Source organism: Pipistrellus hanaki, assembly GCF_964339955.1.
Source record: "Pipistrellus hanaki genome assembly, chromosome: 9".
In the NCBI taxonomy this organism is placed as follows: domain Eukaryota; kingdom Metazoa; phylum Chordata; class Mammalia; order Chiroptera; family Vespertilionidae; genus Pipistrellus; species Pipistrellus hanaki.
In genome coordinates, this window is record NC_140511.1 from 8,088,653 (window position 1) to 8,107,999 (window position 19,347).

The 19,347-nt window shown below is 41.9% G+C and overlaps 1 protein-coding gene across 1 annotated transcript in view; it reads right to left on the bottom strand.

The window, feature by feature from the left end:
- Positions 1-2,012: 2,012 nt before the first annotated feature.
- ARCN1 (archain 1) overlaps positions 2,013-19,347 on the bottom strand; it is a 36,813-nt gene continuing 19,478 nt past the window's right edge. Inside the window, exons 2-10 of the mRNA XM_084895622.1 lie at positions 18,814-19,077; positions 16,637-16,816; positions 16,300-16,505; positions 15,174-15,338; positions 13,062-13,227; positions 10,636-10,783; positions 10,242-10,350; positions 7,122-7,326; positions 2,013-3,899 (exon numbers count right to left, since the gene is read on the bottom strand). Coding sequence (XP_084751748.1) covers positions 3,810-3,899; positions 7,122-7,326; positions 10,242-10,350; positions 10,636-10,783; positions 13,062-13,227; positions 15,174-15,338; positions 16,300-16,505; positions 16,637-16,816; positions 18,814-19,077 — 1,533 coding nt within the window. The 3' untranslated portion in view covers positions 2,013-3,809. The remainder of the gene's footprint in view (positions 3,900-7,121; positions 7,327-10,241; positions 10,351-10,635; positions 10,784-13,061; positions 13,228-15,173; positions 15,339-16,299; positions 16,506-16,636; positions 16,817-18,813; positions 19,078-19,347) is intronic.

Sequence of the window (19,347 nt, forward strand, 5' to 3'; positions counted from 1 at the left end):
TATTCGGGCAAAAGAATGGGAATAAGACCTGTTTCCATTTCTCAGTCTTGAGTTGGTAATGCCTTTTTCAAACAGCCCTCTTTGGTGATCAGCCTATCGCACTGCACCTACAGCAGCTTTCTGGAGCGGACTAAGCCCTCCACAACCACGCAGACGCTGCAGAGCAAAAGCAAGGCCAAAACACCCTTTTAGGTGGGGGTAGAGGTATTGGGTAAACCCAAGATTCTAAAACTGCCTGGTTGCTTATCTGTGTTTGAGAGAGAGGCAACAGCTTTATTTTTTTTTTTAAATATATTTTTATTGACTTCAGAGAGGAAGGGAAAGGAAGAGGGAAAGAGAAACATCAATGATGAGCGGGAATCACGAATCAGGCGCCTCCTACAGGCCCCCCCCCCCGCCCCCAAAGGGGACTGAGCCCGAAACCCAGGCATGTGCCCTCAACCTGAATCAAACCTGGGACCCTTGAGTCCATAGACCAACGATCTATCCACTGGGCCAAACCTGCCAGAGCAACAGATTCATTTAGAAATGGAGTCTTGCCCTGGCGGGGTGGCTTTTAGTTGTAGTTTTGCCCAATGAATGAATAAGTGGAACAACACACTGTCTCGCTAAAAAAAAAAAAAAAAAAAAAAAAAAAAAAAAGCCGGAACCGGTTTGGCTCAGTGGATAGAGCGTGAGCCTGCGGACTGAAAGGTCCCGGGTTTGATTCTGGTCAAGGGCATGTACCTTGGTTGCGGGCACATCCCCAGGGGGAGGAGGGTGCAAGAGGCAGCTGGTTGATGACTCTCAACGATGTTTCTCTCTCTCCTTCTCTGTAAAAAAATCAATAAAATATTTTTTAAAAAATATATTTTATTGATTTTTTACAGAGAGGAAGAGAGAGGAATAGAGAGTTGGAAACATCGATGAGAGAGAATCATCGATCAGCTGCCGCTTGCACACCCCCCACTGGGGATGTGCCCGCAACCAAGGTACATGCCCTTGACCGGAATCGAACCCGGGACCTTTCAGTCCGCAGACCGACGCTCTACCACTGAGCCAAACCGGTTTCGGCCAATAAAATATATTTTTAAAAATCCATTTTTATCTTGCCTCCACATCACTAACTCCCAGGGCAAATAAACTGACGTTTGCAGAGATGTGGTCAGCCCTCGGGTGAGAGGACCTGCCAGATTGAAAGCTCTTCAGCTGCAAATGTTTCCCAAAGCGAAGAGTGAAGGCTGCAGTGAGCGAGGCGTCCAGCAGAGGGAGTCGGTTCTGAACGCTGGCTTTCCTCTAACAAGCCTGTCTGGGCGCCCCGAGCCCCATTGGAGTACACCCGCTACAGGTGTCTACCTTAGAAAGAAAGGCTGTGTGATCCCGGACTTTGCTTCTCGTTGGGATTTATTATATTCCAACTAGGAATGGATGGTTTTGGAATGCTTCCCTTCATTGGATTAAAGTTACAATCTCAGAGCCAAGCCACCTGTCAGCAACGTTAGACCAGATACTTTCTAAGGGGAAAGAATTCAAAATCTTGGCCTCCACCATGAAGGTAAAACCTTTTGCATTCCACTTACTGTTCATTAGAGAGAAGAATTTGCCTCCCAATTTCCTGGTGTTCGATAGTTTTTCAAGTTAAATAAAGTGAAGCCTCTTCTGAGGGGATTATCAACAGTGCCAAGGTGCTCCTCACCCTGCTACTGCTTCCCGCCTCCGGGGGAGCGGAAGGCTACACGAACCTTTACCTTCACAGAGGAAGCCGTTTCCTTAGTCTACAACTGCCGAGGGAGTAAGCCCAACGGTCCATTGGTATTAGATCCACGCAAAAGCTACTCCGGGGCGGGGGGTGCGGGTGTAAGGGTAAATGGGGGGAGGGACATCAGTAATACTTCAACAATAAATTAAAAGGCAATTAATACTGAGTATTCCTCTTAAAAAATATATGTATTATTAATTTTTAATCTTAGATCCCATTACATTATCCTGAATCTGAAAGTAGACACCAAAGCATAAGACAAGAGTCTAATACATTCATTTTATAATACTATTTATTTGATTAAAGAATTTTCCTTTTTTGTGTACACTGGAATGTTATATTCCCTATGTATTTTACAGGGTTACAAAACATCTCTCATTTTAAATAATACCCCAAAAGTAATTTCAGAAAAAAGTTTTTGTAAAACTAAACTTGACTTTAAAAAAATCATATGGACAAGCAACTCTCAAACAAAACTGGATTAATAAGATTTGCCTATTTAACTACATGACAGGTTTCTTGTCCTAGGCTCCTTCCTAAAAAAAAAACCCAAAACACACAAACAAAAACCGCAGGTGGAAACCAAGTTGGAGATCAGGATTCTTCCCTGCACCGTCAGGGAAAAGGGAAAGGCCAGATGTTTCTGTGGCAAACAACTCCGCCCATGACCGCTGGTGAGCTTTGCTTCAAGTACCGCACACCCTTCGTGCCCCGAGTGGGCGTGGACTCTCCACCAGCGGACAGTGCCGCCACCCAGCCCCCTGCCTCCTTCGGCCTGTGGCTGCCACCCCAGCAGCTACACCAACCCTCTGGGCGCAATACTGAGCTAAAGGCCCAGCACGGCTGGCTGGTGTAGTTCTCTCAGTTAAAAAGCAATGGGTGAGATGGGGCTAAAAAAATTACTACTACCTGATGACACTCACTGGAAAGGACTTGGAAGAGGAAATGGGTGGATTTCAGAGACAGGGCAGACAGGCTGGTGAAAAAGGCTGGGCAGGCCAGAAGTGGCAATAGATGTCAGCAATGCACACACGTCAGAATAATCAGCTGCCTTTGGAAATGCTAAAATCCTGGTGGCAAAGCAGTCTCCTGGGTAGTTTAGGGCCAATGGAATTGGCACAAGGACTCACTGAACACACACTCCAAAATCATAACCTTGTCTCAGAGAAAAGGACTGATGACACAGACAGCAGCCAGTAGGAGGAAGGTGGTGAACCTGAGGAGTATGAATGGATTCCAAAGACTGAGCTGCTATGCTGTGGGGGAAGTACTGATGTGGAGAACGGAAGCCTTGGCAGCCCGGCAGCAGACAGGACCACCTGTGGCTGCGGGATCCCTCGCTGGACATGGTCCTCCTCCCAGACCTTTTGGTGGGCTATGCCATTTGAAACCGTTTCTCAGCTCTCTCTAATATTCACAGAACTGTTCTCAACTGGAGGGACCAGCCTAAAAGGAAACAACTTGCCAAAGGAGTGAAAAAATAAATGGATACAGAAAAAGAACATGAGACAGCCTCATCTTTTAACTTTTAAACTCCAAACACCTTAAACAATTCACTGTATAGTCTAAAAATCAAGACTGGATTAGGTCAACTTGGTCTAGGAGTACCCAATAAATACAACACTTATATACAGATGATCCCAGTGCTTGAATGTAGAGAAAGAACAGAACTGAAGGTACAGGAGTATGAAAGATTAAAATTTTCTGCAGAGAACTTTTAAAAACAAAGTAAGTATGAAATAGAACTATATATTTTGGGATTAAAATAGAGGAGCCTCAGCCAGGCAGCGGTGTTTAACGGGGCCATTCTCTGGAGCTGGCTCTCCTGTGGACAGTAAAACCTGCCAAAGAAACCAGCAGCCTTTCCCTTTGTTTGTGTCATTTCTGCCAGAGTGTGTCTGTGACATGAAACACTGAGAGTGAGTTGAGGGTCCTTGCGCGCCGAGAACTGTGCATACTAGAAAAAAGGGTCTCCAATGGCTTGTAGATTTGGAAAAAAAATTCTTCAGCCACTGTTGGCTTCTTCTTTATTAATTTGAAAGTTTTCCTTTTCGGTTTCCTCTTCTTGGTATTACAGGATTTCATACTTATCCACGAGGAAAGTGGTCTCTGTGGAAAACCTTACTGGGCTGTTCCCATCTACCTGGGTCACTTTGGTTACCTAGGAAAACAAACAAAGAGTAAGGTGAGCAGGAAGAGGAGCCTCCAAGGTGCTGACTAAATTTTTTTTTTTTTTAATATATTTTATTGATTTTTTTACAGAGAGGAAGAGAGAGGGATAGAGTTAGAAACATCGATGAGAGAGAATCATCGACCAGCTGCCTCTTGCACACCCCCTACTGGGGATATGCCTGCAACCAAGGTACATGCCCTTGACCGGAATCGAACCTGGGACCTTTCAGTCCGCAGGCCGACGCTCTATCCACTGAGCCACACCGGTTTCAGCAGTACTGAATTCTCAGTTACAACAGATCGTATTTCCTCCAAGCAGTACTACAAGTGACTCAGAAGTGCCAAAAAACACACTTTAAGCTACAGCTTACAGCATTACTCTTCCCCATCAACACGCTCAACCTGCCTGGCCAGCATGGCTCAGGGGTTGAGCGTTGACCTATGAACCAGGAGGTCACAGTTTGATTCCCAGTCAGGGCACATGCCCAAGTTATGGGCTCGATCCCCAGCGGGGGCTGTGCAGAAGGCAGTCGATCAATGATTCTCTCATCATTGATGTTTCTCTCTCTCTCTCTCTCTCTTTCCCTTCCTCTCTGAAATCAAGAGTGGCCAATGCCCAGATCCTGCAACATAAAATCTATGGAGTTCATAGACATTCTATCAGGATTCTCAACATTTGACTCCAAATGAAGTAATGTAACTCTTCAAAATTGTTTGATTTGTTTTCAAAATCTAACTAAGCTGGCTTTCTCATACTTATTTTCTAGATATAGCTGGATCTTCCAAATGAGATAGTCTTTTCTTTTTAGTAATAAAAAAATGTCTAGTTTGCCCTATCTGGTTTGGCTCAGTGAATAAGAGTGTTGGCCTGGGGACTCAGGGGTCCCAGGTTCGATTCTGGTCAAGGGTATGTATCTTGGTTGCAGGCATATCCCCAGTAGAAGGTGTGCAGGAGGCAGCTGATCAATGTTTCTCTCTCATCGATGTTTCTAACTCTCTATCCCTTTCCCTTCCTCTCTGTAAAAAAAATGAATAAAATATATATTTAAAAATGTCTAGTTTAATGAATTATCTGTAACAACGGTGCCTATAATGGCACTAACATAATACCTGAACTACCCTGTTTCCCCGAAAATAAGACAGTATCTTATATTAATTTTTGCTCCCAAAGATGCGCTTATTTTCAGGGGATGTCTTATTTTTCCATGAACAAGAACATGGTACACATTTATTGTTAAATGAAAATAAAGGAAATTTATTACCTGTATTCGGTATGGTAGTATGGTAGTTGTCAACACAAACCAGACAAACTGTGAATCCTACAGTATCAAGAATTTACTCATTTATTCAATGACAATCATGTCACCATTTTCTGGAACATCATCATAACAATCCAATTCCTGAATTTCCTGGTGAATTTCTTGTAACTCCATTTCTTTCAGAATCAGTGGACCAAATCTCTCATGTTTAGCCTAGGGGGGGCCTTATTTTCAGGGGGATGCCTTATATTTCACTCAGAAGGAAACCTGTAAGTAGGTCTTATTTTCGGAGGATGTCTTATTTTCGGGAAAAAATGGTATCTATATATATAAAAGCCTAAGTGACTGGAATTACCGAATGCAATGATGCACACTGACCACCAGGGGGCAGATGCTCAATGGAGGAGCTGCCCCCTGGTGGTCAATACGCTCCCACAGCCAACCTCCCATGCTCCCTCCCCCTGGGTGGCCCCCAGGCTGGGATGGGAAAACAGGGTGGATGGTGGTGCATGTGGCTCCTTTTCCAGGGGGGCCGAGAGCCAGCTCCCTCCTCCGGGCCAGCAGCCAACCTCCCATGCCCTGTCCCTTCCCTTTGCCGGGAAGCCCCAATTGGCCCACTGCCTGCCCATGGCCTATCCACCATGGTGACAGCACAGCAGTGAGGGAAGGGGGTGGGGGGAAGGAGAAAGGGAACCATGCAGTGGTGTGGTGCCAAAGATGACAGTGTTGGCATCTGGCTCCATTACCATCACCTCTGCATCAGCCCTGATTGGCCTGATCCCGATGGGCCCTGATTGCCAGCAAGGCCTAGGGACCCCACCCATACACGAATTTTGTGCACTGGGCCTCTAGTTAATTTATGTTTTCTAATGAGGTTTTGAGAGACCTATTATTCTGTCCTACTCTTCAAATGATCCCAAGCAGGAAAATGTACCCATTTCTATCTAATGTCTTGGGTTCAACAATGTGCTCCCAATACTGAGATACTTATGCCAATAACCGAGAGGGGAGAGAGAACTGCTCTTTGGAATCATCTAACAGGAAATTCTAAAAACTTCCTGAGCTCTTCCAGGAGGGACAGAGACCATCTGGGAAGATAAGATAGTGCCAGAATAATAAGCAAATCAATGAGTCAGAGGGAACACGGTAATATAAACTGGGTCCCTGTAATGCAAATTCAAAAAAGTGGAGGAATGAGTTAAAAACAACCCAAAGGAACAGTTCACAAATTTCTAATGCTTTGCCTACCTAAAGGACAAGATCTGCAACAGAACTGGCTCATGATAATAAAGGGAAGTTGTGACATAAAAAATCCAAAAATTGTACCCATTTATATTATAGAATCACTTTTAGTAATTTTGTCTCCTTAAACAAAAAACTGTTTTATTCCTTGGGTTCAAACAAATGACAATACAAAGACATTACAAAATCATGTGTAGGGTGTTTTGAAAAATAGATTTTAAGTCCAGCTGGCATAGCTCAGTGTTTGAGCATTGATCTATGAACCAGGAGATCACAGTTTGATTCCTGGTCAGGACACATACCCAGGGCTGTGGGCTCATTCCCCAGTGTGGGGCATGCAGGAGGCAGCCAATCAATGACTTTCTCTCATCACTGATGTTTCTCTCTCTGAAATCAACAAAAATATACTTTAAAAAAAATGTTTTTAAATGTATGATTTAAAATATAGACAACTAAGAGATATAAATCTTACACAACCCATAATTTTAAAATATGTATTTATATTCAATGCCTTTACTTTGTTTGATTTAGAGAGGAAAACTGAGGTAAAGGAGGTGAGAAATCTGGCCAAGATCATACAAGGAGTCAGCAATGGAATGGGCCGGGGACACAGCTTTTCTGGTGTTCTGCTCTGACCATGAAGCCATGCTACCTATATGGCATCTGTCTTACCACTTTTCCCACATAGGCTCTCCAGAAAAATGGGGTACCTGTATGTTACAGTAATTTTTTTTGGAGATGAAGGAGACTTGGACAGGAAAGAAGTCATTGGGCTGCCCAGCAATGCTGAACTCGAGGCTGCCACTCTTATTTTTGGCATCAATCACTGGCAGGCACCACTCCAAGGTATTCCGTCGACTGTCATGCCGATACTCGCCATCGAGCTCACCAATAACCGGTGCACCAACACCAGATCTGTCATGAGAAACATCCATGCCAGGTTAGTTGTCCGGAGCTGAAAGAACCCTGCCAAGGAAAACCAGCCCCAAATTTGATGATGCTCCTCAAATTCTACCCACTTTCATACAGTGCAAGAAAAACTTAATAACTTCAAGAATCTAAGTCCTGGCACACTGGCTAAGGGTTTCGGTCATTCCCTTTGTAGATCCAGGTGTATACAACTTCAGGGAACTGGCAAGTATGCCTGCCGGCTGCTGCAACCGGGGACTAGATCTGGAGCTAACAATGGATGACACTGACAAATGTGTGAAGTGGGATGTATTTCCAAAAATCTGCACCAATGGTTTGTTGCTGTGTCAAAAGGAATTTTAATAAAGGCAGCCCTCAGTATAGGTGACTCAGTTAAAGAACAGGTTGGCAGTAGTGGGGGGCGGGGGGGAGAAACTTTACACAGCATTATGTAGTTTAGAATGGAGTGAACCTTTGAGAGAATGTTTTCAAAAGACTTTAGAATGTTTCCAAACTTACTGTAATTGAAGCCAGTGATTTATTTGATTTACAATCCAGTAAATGGACTTTGGTTAAGTAAAAGACAATTTTCCCTGACAAAGTTCAAATGTGATGGGAGAAGAGATACAGTTATCTAATCTGCGAAAGAACTAGTTAGAATGTACTTTGCATCCCCACACATGGCTGACGGGCAGTGTCACCTCCCCTACACATTCTAAATTCACCTCCTTTTAACTCACCAGCGACAGTCAGTCCTCGCAGAGGGGCAGGATAAGTAACAGAGTCAAAGAGAACTTTAAGGGGAATGTATAACACAACGGACTCTTCCCTATCACCTTTATGGCCCCCGTTGTACATATGTTCTTCTCTTTGCCCTGTTCCAATTCTGATTCTGATTTCTAACGGGGTCAGCTGTACCCAATAGGGTAAAATGTTATTTAAGGGACTCTGTTGGAGACTATTGAAAACTTGAGCTAAGACACAGGAAATCCCCATAACCACAATTATAGATGGAAAGGACTAAAATAGTCTAGTAAAGTAAGTCCTAACAAAACAAATCCCACACCTGTTACTTATGCCCAAGACCTACAAAGGTTCAAGGCAATCATCTATTGTTCTGAAAGAATAACCAAACTGTGAAGAATAAGATGACTACCCAATTAAAGGAGATGTTGGTAATAAAGCATATTTTAAAAAAGGGAAAGAAGAATGACTAAGGGAACAAAACTAAAGTACCATTTCCTCTGCAACAATAACGAAGCAATACAACAGTAAAGATGCACTAAAAATCCATGTCCTGGGCACTCCTGGGGGCAGGGCTGAGAGGGGAGGTCAGGAGCTGGGATCCACTGGGAAAGTAGTAAGAGCATACACCCACTGGAAATGCCAGGGAGGAGATAAACTTAAGGTAAAGAGTATTTCCAGACGAACCTAGGAAGTGGGCCAGGTCAGCACACAAGAAACACTTCTGGGGATGATGGACATTTTCATTAGCTTAACTGTCATGATAGTTTCACAGGTATATACATATCAAAACTTAATAAACTATACAATTTAAGTATGTGTAGTGTATCTGCATGTCAATCAGACCTCAATAAAGCTGTTAAAAATTTTAATGAAATCAACATAGATTTGGTTTCACAGCAAGAATCAATAGTTCCCTTGAAAGCATACTCTCATCTTTAACTGGAAGCTTAGAGAGCAAAATGAAAAAGAAAAATTCAGTCTGACAGACCCAATTTCTTTAAGAGTTGCAAAACAAAACAGAAAGTTCACAGTGGCTAATCCTGGAAATCTTCATTATAACCTGAACAGGCTGAAAGAGCACTAGCATGGCAACCAGCTATTTGCTTGGTTTGGTTTTCAAGTTAGCAACTCCACACTCCTTTTAAAGTGTACAGCTCAGTGCTCGCTTTGGCAGCACACATACTAAAAATTGAAACAATACGAAGACTAGCATAAGGATGACACACAAATTCATGAAGTGTTCCATATTAAAAATAAAATAAAATAAAATGTACAGCTCAGTACATTATGACAGAGGTCTGTAACCTTGTAAGCACCATCACAATCCTATCTAAGAAAGAGGGAATATGCTAATTGAACATCACACCCTCACAGATGGCGGCACCCACAGCCAATAAGGAAATATGCTAATTGACTGCCACACCCTCAAATATGGTGGCACCCACAGCCACAAGATGGAGGCACCCAGTCCCCTCAACCCCACCGGGGCGGCAGGCACATGGCACTGCTGGGCCCACCTCCAGGCAGGTCCGGCCGCTCCACATGCCTGCCTCCCGAGTCCCCAGTCCCTTTACTCCCCTAGCCACCCAGGACCAGCCTGAGGTGCTGGCAAGCCTCAGATGGCAGCTTCCCAGCCACCCAGGGCCACTGAGGCTCAGGTAACCAGGGCCAGTTGAGGCTTGCGCTGCCGGCAGTGGCAGCAGCAGAGGGGTGATGGGGACGTTGCCTCCCTGATTGCCAGGCCGCCTCTCACCCCTGAGAGCTCCGAGACTGTGAGAGGGGGCAGGCCAGGCTGAGGAACCCCCTCCAGTGTGTGAATTTTCATGCACCGGGCCTCTAGTTAAGTTATAAAGCATTCCCATCATCCCCCAAAGTTCCTCGTGCCCCTTTGCAGGCAAATGCCTTCTAAAAAACACACACACACCTTCTACACCTCCTGATTTCTGTCCCAAGAGTGTTTATTACCTTTTCAGAATGTCATATAAGTGAAGACATATACTGTAGCATGTAGCATGTAGCCTTTCTTATCTCTGACTTCTTTCACAACCAGTCTTACAAAGAAGCAAATATCTTAGAATGACCAGCCAGCGAACTGCTGCTTCCAAAACAAGTTCCAAAAGACTAGTTCTATAAGACCAATATAGGAAAAGAATTATGTGAGGGATACCACTTACGGGAGTGGGATGGTAATAACCACATCATTCAATTCTAAATTATCTTCTTGTAGCTCGTATTCTATGTTGACATCACAGCCATTTCCACTCTCTGAGGGCCAGCAATTAACTGAGGAGAGAAGCAAAGCAGACATACTAGAACATTAAAGAGTAAAGTTCAGATGGCAAATCAAAGCTGACAGCTGTGGACTTAAAACATCTGAATGTAAACTATTTAAATAACAGTTGTGACATTAAAACCACTAAAAAAATAAAGCCAATGATTTAAAAAACACAGTGCAGCAGGTCCTTTTCTCAAAGAGGATTTGTTCCGGCAATGGAGAGAAGAGTGTAAGCGGGCTATTTCTAGTTCTCAATGCAGATGAATTTAGTGGGAATGGCCAGAGGCACTTACTTGTCAGTGGAATAAAGGACTCCTCTGTGGTTTGTAGTCTCCACTTTAGCACCCCTACGTCACTGTTGACTGGAAATGACTTCTCTGGATTTTTCAAGCCAATTAGAGATTCTGAGGTGAAAAGTTTTTTATCTACATTTGGATGGGTCTGAAATGAAAAGTGAAAGAGTTTCTGAGGCTTAGACATAAGAAAAAATAAATTTCCTCTGGTCCTTCATGGCTCATAATAGAAACATCTCAAATAGAGTGCCTAAAACATTCCAATTCTTTTTTAATTAGAAAAAATATATATATTTCCCTTTACTGCTTTTTAGAGAGAGAGAAAGGGAGGGGAATAGAGAAATAGAAACATCAGTTAGAGCGAAACATCATAGACCAGCTGCCTCCTGCATCTCCCCCGCAGCCCCGCTCTCCTGAATGGGGATTGAGCCGACAACCAAGGCATGTGCCCCAACCAGGAAGCAAACCAGCAACCTCTTGGTCAATGGGTGGTCAACGCTCAACCACTGAGCCACACCAGCCAGGACAATTCTTTTTTCTTTTTAAAATATATTTTTATTGAATGTTTACAAAGAGGAAGCAAGAGGGATAGAAACATCAATGAATTGCCTCCTGCATGCCCCATACTGGGGATCAAATCTGCAACCAACTTACATGCCCTTGACCAAAACTGAACCCAGGACCTTTCAGTCCTCTGGCGGATGCTCTATCCACTGAGCAAAACTGGTCAAGGCTCTTTTTTATTTTAAAGAAAGGTTTCACTTCCTTAAAGATTTTTAAGATTTAAGACATATAAAACATATTTTTTTAAAAAGTGACTTCAATTCTCAGCCATTTTATTTGTAACTAAACAAGTTAATAATTTTGTAATTGAAGAAGTTAAAGAAAGACCTTTAACCAAGTCCTATCCAAAAATACTTCACAGGGAGCATCCTCATGGTGGGGGTAAACTTGCCAAGTAAAAGACTAAGGGTTGCCCTGGCTGGTGTGGCTCAGTTGGTTGGGCATTATCCCCAGTGCACTGAAAGGTTCAAGGTTAGATTCCTGGTCAGGGCACATGCCCAGGTTGCAGCTCAACCCCAATAGGGGCCATGTAGGAGGCATCGGATCAATGTTTCCCTCACATTGATATATTTCTCTCTCCCTCCCTAAAATCAATAAAATATATTAAAAAACAAACATACAAACAAAACTAAGGGTCACATGTTGATCAACTGCCTCGGTCACATAGCAGTCCTGGCTTTATACTAAAGAGGCCAGAGAGGAAATACCTCTGTGAAAAGTTTAGCTGAAATCTTGTCCAGAGCACTAAATTCAGGCCAAGATGGGCTAATCTTTTAAAAAGAAATCATACCCCTGGCTGGTTTGGCTCAGTGGATAGAGCATCAGCCTGTGGACTGAAAGGTCCCAGGTTTGATTCCGGTCAAGGGCATGTACATTGGTTGCGGGCACATCCCCAGTAGGGGATGCGCAGGAGGCAGCTGGTCGATGTTTCTCTCTCATCGACGTTTCTAGCTCTCTATCCCTCTTCCTTCCTCTCTGTGGAAAATCAATAAAATATATTTAAATAATAATAATAATAATAAAAATAAATAAAAGGAAGTCATTTTAGGAGAGAAAAGGGAAAATGAACTTTTGGGTAACAACCTACATATATTTTAAGAGCCAGGAAAAATGATGTCAAATAATACAATAGAAACATTACTTCAGAACACAAAGTTGACAAAAACACATCCTTTCCCAAAGAATATATTCTTGTGATAAGAGATATAAAATCAACCAGGTAAAGAAAATGTGTCAAGAACAACTGTAATAATATAAAGGACATCACATACATATTCAATTAGGTGGACATTCCTAAGGATTTTATGCCATTAGATACTGCCCTTCAGATGACAAAACAAGTACCGGTAGTTAAAACAGGGCAGAAAGAGTAAATCTGGTATCTTAATCTGGTTTAATAAAATACTTCCTTATTAAGTTTAAAGACTTTAAAAAGAAAGAAAAAAACACACCACTGTATTTCAAGTAATATCCTAAATAATTTTACTCTTTACATAACAGTAACAGATAAGTGTCTCTCTGTACCTTTGTCAGTATGAAACCATTTATTAGATTTTACTTTTTTATTAGATTTTAAAATGACTTTCTATTCAATTCCAATATTAAAAGGCCATTTTAGAAGCTGCTGTCAAAAAAAAAATACACCTGCTGTCAATCACAAACGGCTAAAGAGATTTATTGCCTCAAGCACCCAGTATATGCAATAAATTAACTTCTTACCTATGCATCTAGAATGGCACTAGCTGTACAACTGTAATAATTTTCTGTGTTTTGTGGTTCATATGAGGAACTCCAGTTGGCATGACTGTATTAAGTAGACAAACAAAAGTCTTAAAACTCCCTTATCACAAGTCTCTACACACCTGTAGCTGCACCCCTTTCTTATCTTCATTTTCCACATGAAGACGAATTCGGCCAAATTTATCATCTGAGATCCTAAGCATGATCATGCCATGCAACTCCATATTCTGTAATCCTCCATCCCGGCCACAGGTTAGTGTGATTTTTTCCTCAATCTTCATGTGCACACTACAAAGAAAAGTAGTAAATTTGTTCAAGAAGGTTGTAAGTGATTAGCCATCCACAACTTATTTTAAGGTGCTGCTGCTATATATGCAGGGTGGGGGAAAAGCAGGCCTACAGCTATGAGCACACAAATCAGTTTGTTCTTGCATTATTTATTTAATTTTAAATATATTTTTATTGATTTCAGAGAAAAAGGGAAAGGAAGAGAGAAACATCTATGATGAGAGAGAATTGGCTGCCTCCTGCACGCCCCATTCTGGAAATCAAGCCTGCAACTTGGGCATGTACCCTAACTGGGAATCAAATTGTGACCTTCTGGTTCATAGGTCAACATTCAACCACTGAGCTACACCAGCTGGGCAATTATTTATTAATTATTATATTATTTTCCATACGAAAAACTGTAAACTTACTTTTGTCCTGCCCTGTATGTATCAAAATTTAAAGCATTATACTCTCAACTCAGCAATTCATCCTACAGATAAATTCTTACCCATGCAAACAATACAGTAAGTTATTCACACACACACACACACACACACACACTCGCACACACACAAAAATTGCTTGTAATAGCAAAAGTTTGGAAACAATTCAAATGCCCATCAATAGAGCAGGGCTTAAATATATACCCACAAAAATGAGTATTAGGCAGTTGTAAAAAAAGCGGATGACCAATTAAAAAGCTTCTATTTTAAAATAATTTCAGAAAAAGAAAATAATTTCAAATATTAAAATCATACCAGGAATACATGTATAGTCCTTTTATCCACTATTAATATCTTATCCCATTTGTTTTATTATTTGCATACTCTCTCTCTATAAATACTGTATTTGATTTTTTCCCCATGACCAGGTAATATACATCATGGCCTTTCCCCCTAAATAGTTAGGATACATTTTTTAAGAATATGAATATTCTGCCCTAACCGGTTTGGCTCAGTGAATAGAGCGTCAGCCTGCAGTCTCAAGGGTCCCAGGTTCGATTCCGGTCAAGGGCATATACCTTGGTTGTGGGCACATCCACAGGAGGGGTGTGCAGGAGGCAGCTGATGGATGTTTCTCTCTCATCAATGTCTAACTCTATCTCCCTCTCCCTTCCTCTCTGTAAAAAAATTAGTAAAATATATATTTTTTAAAATTAAAAAAAATATATATATATATATGGATATTCTTTTACATAACCTTCGTACTGTTATTAACTTCACACATTTATACTGGTACAATACTTTTATCTAATGGACCATCTATATGCCAATTTAGTCCTAACTGACCTAATAATGTCCTTTAAGAAGTAGTACAAGATCCAGGCTACGGTAAGGCAATGCATTTCGATGTCGTCTCTAGAGTTTCAAATTAAGGAAATTCTCATCTCCAAAATAATCAAGTGAAAAAAGCAACTGGAAAATGTCTTTTACACGATCAGTTACATATAAAAAGGAGAAAACAGACTATAAGAGTATTTTTATTCATCTATATATAGTCTATTCCCCTCAGAAACATATACACAAAAAAATAGGTAACCCCTAGCTGGTTTTGCTCAGAGGATAGAGCATCAGCCTGCAGACTGAAGGGTCCTGGGTTCAATTCAGGTCTAGAACACATGCCCACGTTGTGGGTTCCATTCCTCGGTGGGGGGCATGCAGCAAGGTATGTGCCTTGATGAGAAATCGAACTTAAATTCATAGGTCGAAGCTCAACCATTAAGCCACATTGGCCGGGCAAAAGGTAAGTTTTATACTTCACTGAAAATAGATAGTTGAGAGTCCCTAATCATGGTTGAAGTAAAAAATAAAAATTAAATTAAATTAAAAAAAAAACACACGTTAAAAACCTAAAATATACTCTAGATAAGTCTTTTATATCTGGAAAAATTAAAAGACAAAAAGAATTTACAGTGCATTGAAATCAAGATTTTTAAACATTATGCGGTTCTTTTTACTCCTTACCTTTCCATGTTAACGGGTGGGACATACACTTTGGTGGATTCAGAGGTGCGCTTGCCCATGTTGGAGGACATGATGGTTTCACCTTCAGATTTCAATTTGTCCACAAAGTTATCTACTTCCTTTCCTTTGGCTCCAAGTTTCAAAGCCTTGCTGGGGCCTGAAGGCCTAAGTGGAAGAATACAAAATAAGAAAAGATACACCTTAATTTAAAAAAACCCACACAATTAATTAATAGCCCTCTATCTTTGAAGCTTTCCCTGAAGCTGTACTTTAAGAGGAATGTGAAGAACTCAAGGGGAAAACCCAAGTGACCTAGTAGTTAGTAGACTGGACTATTCCCTGCCTGAACTGGCAGCTGAGTTACTATTACTATGTAAGCTTGAAGTACCTGAAGACCAAAGCTATACTTTTATAAGCATGCATGATTTGATGAAAACTTTGTATCGTCCAACCAGATAAATACACCTGATAAATACTTTTACATATAACTTCATGCAGTCACAAATTCTCCTTGAAATCCATTCATGAACTCCAGATCAAAAACCCACATTCCTGCCCTGGCCGGTGCTCAGCCTCCACTGAAGGTCTGCGGTTCACTCCCTGGTGAGGGCACAGACCTGGGCTGCAAGTTCAACCCCGGCCCCATTCAGGGATCATGCAGGAGGCAAGCAATCAATGTGTTTCTCTCACATTGTTGTCTGTCTGTCTGCCTCTCTCCCTCTCCATTCCTCCCCTCTCACTCCCTCCGCCCCTCTGTCGCCTCCTCCCTCCTCCCACTCTAACTATCAAAGAAAAATATATCCTCGGGTGAGGATTAGCTAGAATAAATAAAAATAAAATTTTAAAACCAATATTCCATAAACAGTTAAATTTCCTCTCCCCAAAATAGGGCAACTCTCAGTGGAAACTGAGGTCACGGTATAATTTAAAAAATAACTGTTTTGTACAAAAGGAAACCATCACATTCAGATTTCTCCTTTATCCCCATATAACAAATTCAGTATTACGTCTTACTCCATCAAGTCACTCATTATTTACAGCTTGCCTAAAAATCTGGTATCATCCAGAGAAGACATACACAGCCTGCACCTGCCGTTCCAGAGCTGCTGGGGACCACGGGAGTTACCTGGCTGGCGCAGGGGCCACTTTTGGTTTATCGGTCTCAATGATAGTCTCTGTGATCATGGTGGCTGTGCTGCCTCCAGAGACTGTGGAACTTCCAAATCCCCCAAATCCTGGTGCCTTCTTGCCCAGTCTCTCTGCATCTCTCCGGGCCTGTTGCAATTCCTTGGCTTTGCGCCGCATCTCAGCCTTGGCCTCACGCTCCTGAGTCTGTGAAAAGAAACATACGTATATGGATGTGGCTTTCAGTAGTCTATACAACAAATAAAAACAGGAAAATCAGATGGTGAAGGTAAACGGAAGACATACAAACCAGCAGTCCCAGAGGAGAAACTATTTACCTCTCTGACTGCTCTGAACACCTTCTCCTCATGAGAATCCATTTCTGTGAAGGTTCTGATCTGTGCCAGGTTAACATTCTCCCGGTATCCCAGCGCAACAATTTCGTCAAAAGCAAATATCAAATCAAAACAGTGATCAGATATTTCATTCTCCTCTAAGGCTCGACAATATTCAGGGATCTAATCACGGATGGGAAAGAAAGATTATCAGCAGTTATATTTTTCAGGTCTTACTCTTTAAAGTACACAAATTTCAATAAACCCGAATCCCTTCATTAGCTCCTTCTACTCTATTTTCAGCAAGTCTTTGGCATAAAGTCTTTATGTATATCTAATGAATGTCTTTTTTGTGTGTGCTTCAAAAGTTTTTCCATACTTCAGATTTTATTGGTTGTTTTGAGGATATGTACAGACATTACAATTTGTATACAATTCTTAACATAAAGAATCACATAGTTGTGATTCTTTTCTAAACAGCTATCGATATTCCAGTAACATTCCAGCTTAAAAATTGGAAGCTAATTTGCCTTAACAGAGTGGCAAGTACCAGTATCTTCAAATGTTGATATGCTGTTAACGCCAAAATCCCACAAATTCACAATTTATTTATTTATTTATTTATTTTTTAAATATATATTTTATTGATTTTGTACAGAAAGGAAGGGAGAGAGATAGAGAGTCAGAAACATCGATGAGAGTCATCGATCAGCTGCCTCTTGCACACCCCCTACTGGGGATATGCCCGCAACCAAGGTACATGCCCTTGACCGGAATCGAACCCGGGACCTTTCAGTCCCCAAGCCGACGCTCTATCCATTGAGCCAAACCGGTCCCGGCACAAATTCACAATTTAATATCATATACACTAAGTCAAATTCCAATCTTTCCCAGCACATTAACAGTTACTAGGGAAGAGGTTACAGATGCACAAAATTCTGACAAGGAGAGCCAAGATCAAGGAGTGGCTTTCTTTAGGAAACAGTCATACCAAAAACATGGGAAGAGAATTTTAATATTCAAGACATATCAGCCCGGGCGGTGTGACTCAATGTTTGAGCATCAACTCACACACCAGGAGGTTACTGGTTCAATTCTGGGGTTGCGTGCTCCATCCCCAATAGGGTGTGTATAGGAGGCAGCCAACAGATGTTAATGTTTGTTCCAAAAAACCACCAGCAAATTATTTCACCTTTTAAAAAAAGCATTTACACTTAAAAAAATTGGATGAGGTAGCAGTCCCTCCTTCTTAAAAAGTGTTTCTAGGGCTATTAAAAAACTTGCATTTACAAAATAAGTGATAAAAATATTCCTCTGGATTGTGCAAGAAGGGAAGACAGGAGCCCTGATGCGACCGGATATACGATGTCCATCGGGCCTGGCTGCTTCCTCTCCCTTCTCCGGGCTGGGCTCTCCTGGTTTCCTGCTGTAGATCTTCCTTAGGTTTCTGGTCAGCCACTTCGGCCAGCTATCCCTTTGCTCCCCCTTTCCCTTTGGTTTGCACTCTTTTGTCTGTAGATTTATCCTTTCCTGCCACCATTTTTGGCTCATTTCCACTTTTGCAGGAGTAGGTTTAGCTGACAAGCTCGCTGACCTCTCTTGGGCATCATGGTGGGGGCCACGGCATGGGGAGCCTTTGCAAACCTGGGCTGCCTGGCCACTGCCTAGTCAGTCTTATCTAAAGTGCATTCTCCAATGATTCAGCCAAACAAAGGCAGATTAAAGTAACTGCTTCAGAACTAGAAAAGGGCCGAAACCGGTTTGACTCAATGGATAGAGCGTCAGTCCAAGGACTGAAGGGTCCCAGGTTCGATTCCGGTCAAGGGCATGTACATTTGTTGCGGGCACATCCCCGGTGGTGGGGGTGGGTGGGGGGAGTGCAGGAGGCAACTGGTCGATGTTTCTAGCTCTCTATCCCTCTCCCTTCCTCTCTGTAAAAAATCAGTAAAATATATTAAAAAATAAAAATAAAATAAAAACTAGGAAAGGAAAGTTCCCACATTCTCTTTTGGGAACTTATGGCTTAGAGGACGCTCAGTAAACATTTGTTGAATGAACAGAGCCGGTAGCAGTAAGCTGCTGGGGAGGGCTGAAGGAGCATGGAGCATGCAATCTGTTGCTTTGGGTAAAAATAGTTTCACACAGAAAACTTAAAACTACTATTACCGAAGAACTCTTACCACTCTTGAGAAGAGCCTGAGGGTTTCCAGGTCCTCTAAGATGTTACTGTTTTTGGTAGTGATCAGTACCATGTACAGCTTCTCCATAGGTTGGTAGACATATCTCACACTCTCTGTTTCAACAAATGTATGTTGTTTGCCAGTGTTCATGAGCTTTGGAAAAGCTGCTAACAAGCCCTCAATGCGAGTCCGAGTCATCTCCACAAACTGCCGGGAAACAATGGCCTTTCCCGCTTTGGTGCAGACTGCTGCTGCCAACAGCACCTGCCGGGGAGACAGGAACAGAGGAGGACCGGTTAGCTACCTCTTCACATCTGTTTTCTCAACATTCTTCCTCTTCCACTGAATGGCACACTCAGTTCTTACTCACATAACTACTATTAGAATGACTTTCAAACTCTACCTCATAGTTCTTTTTATTATAGTAATTCATAAGACAAAACTAGAGGAAAATGAAGCTGTTATTTCTATATTTCAATAATATACCTAAAGCAAACGTAGTAAAGAAACAATTTTTTCCAAATCTATAAATAC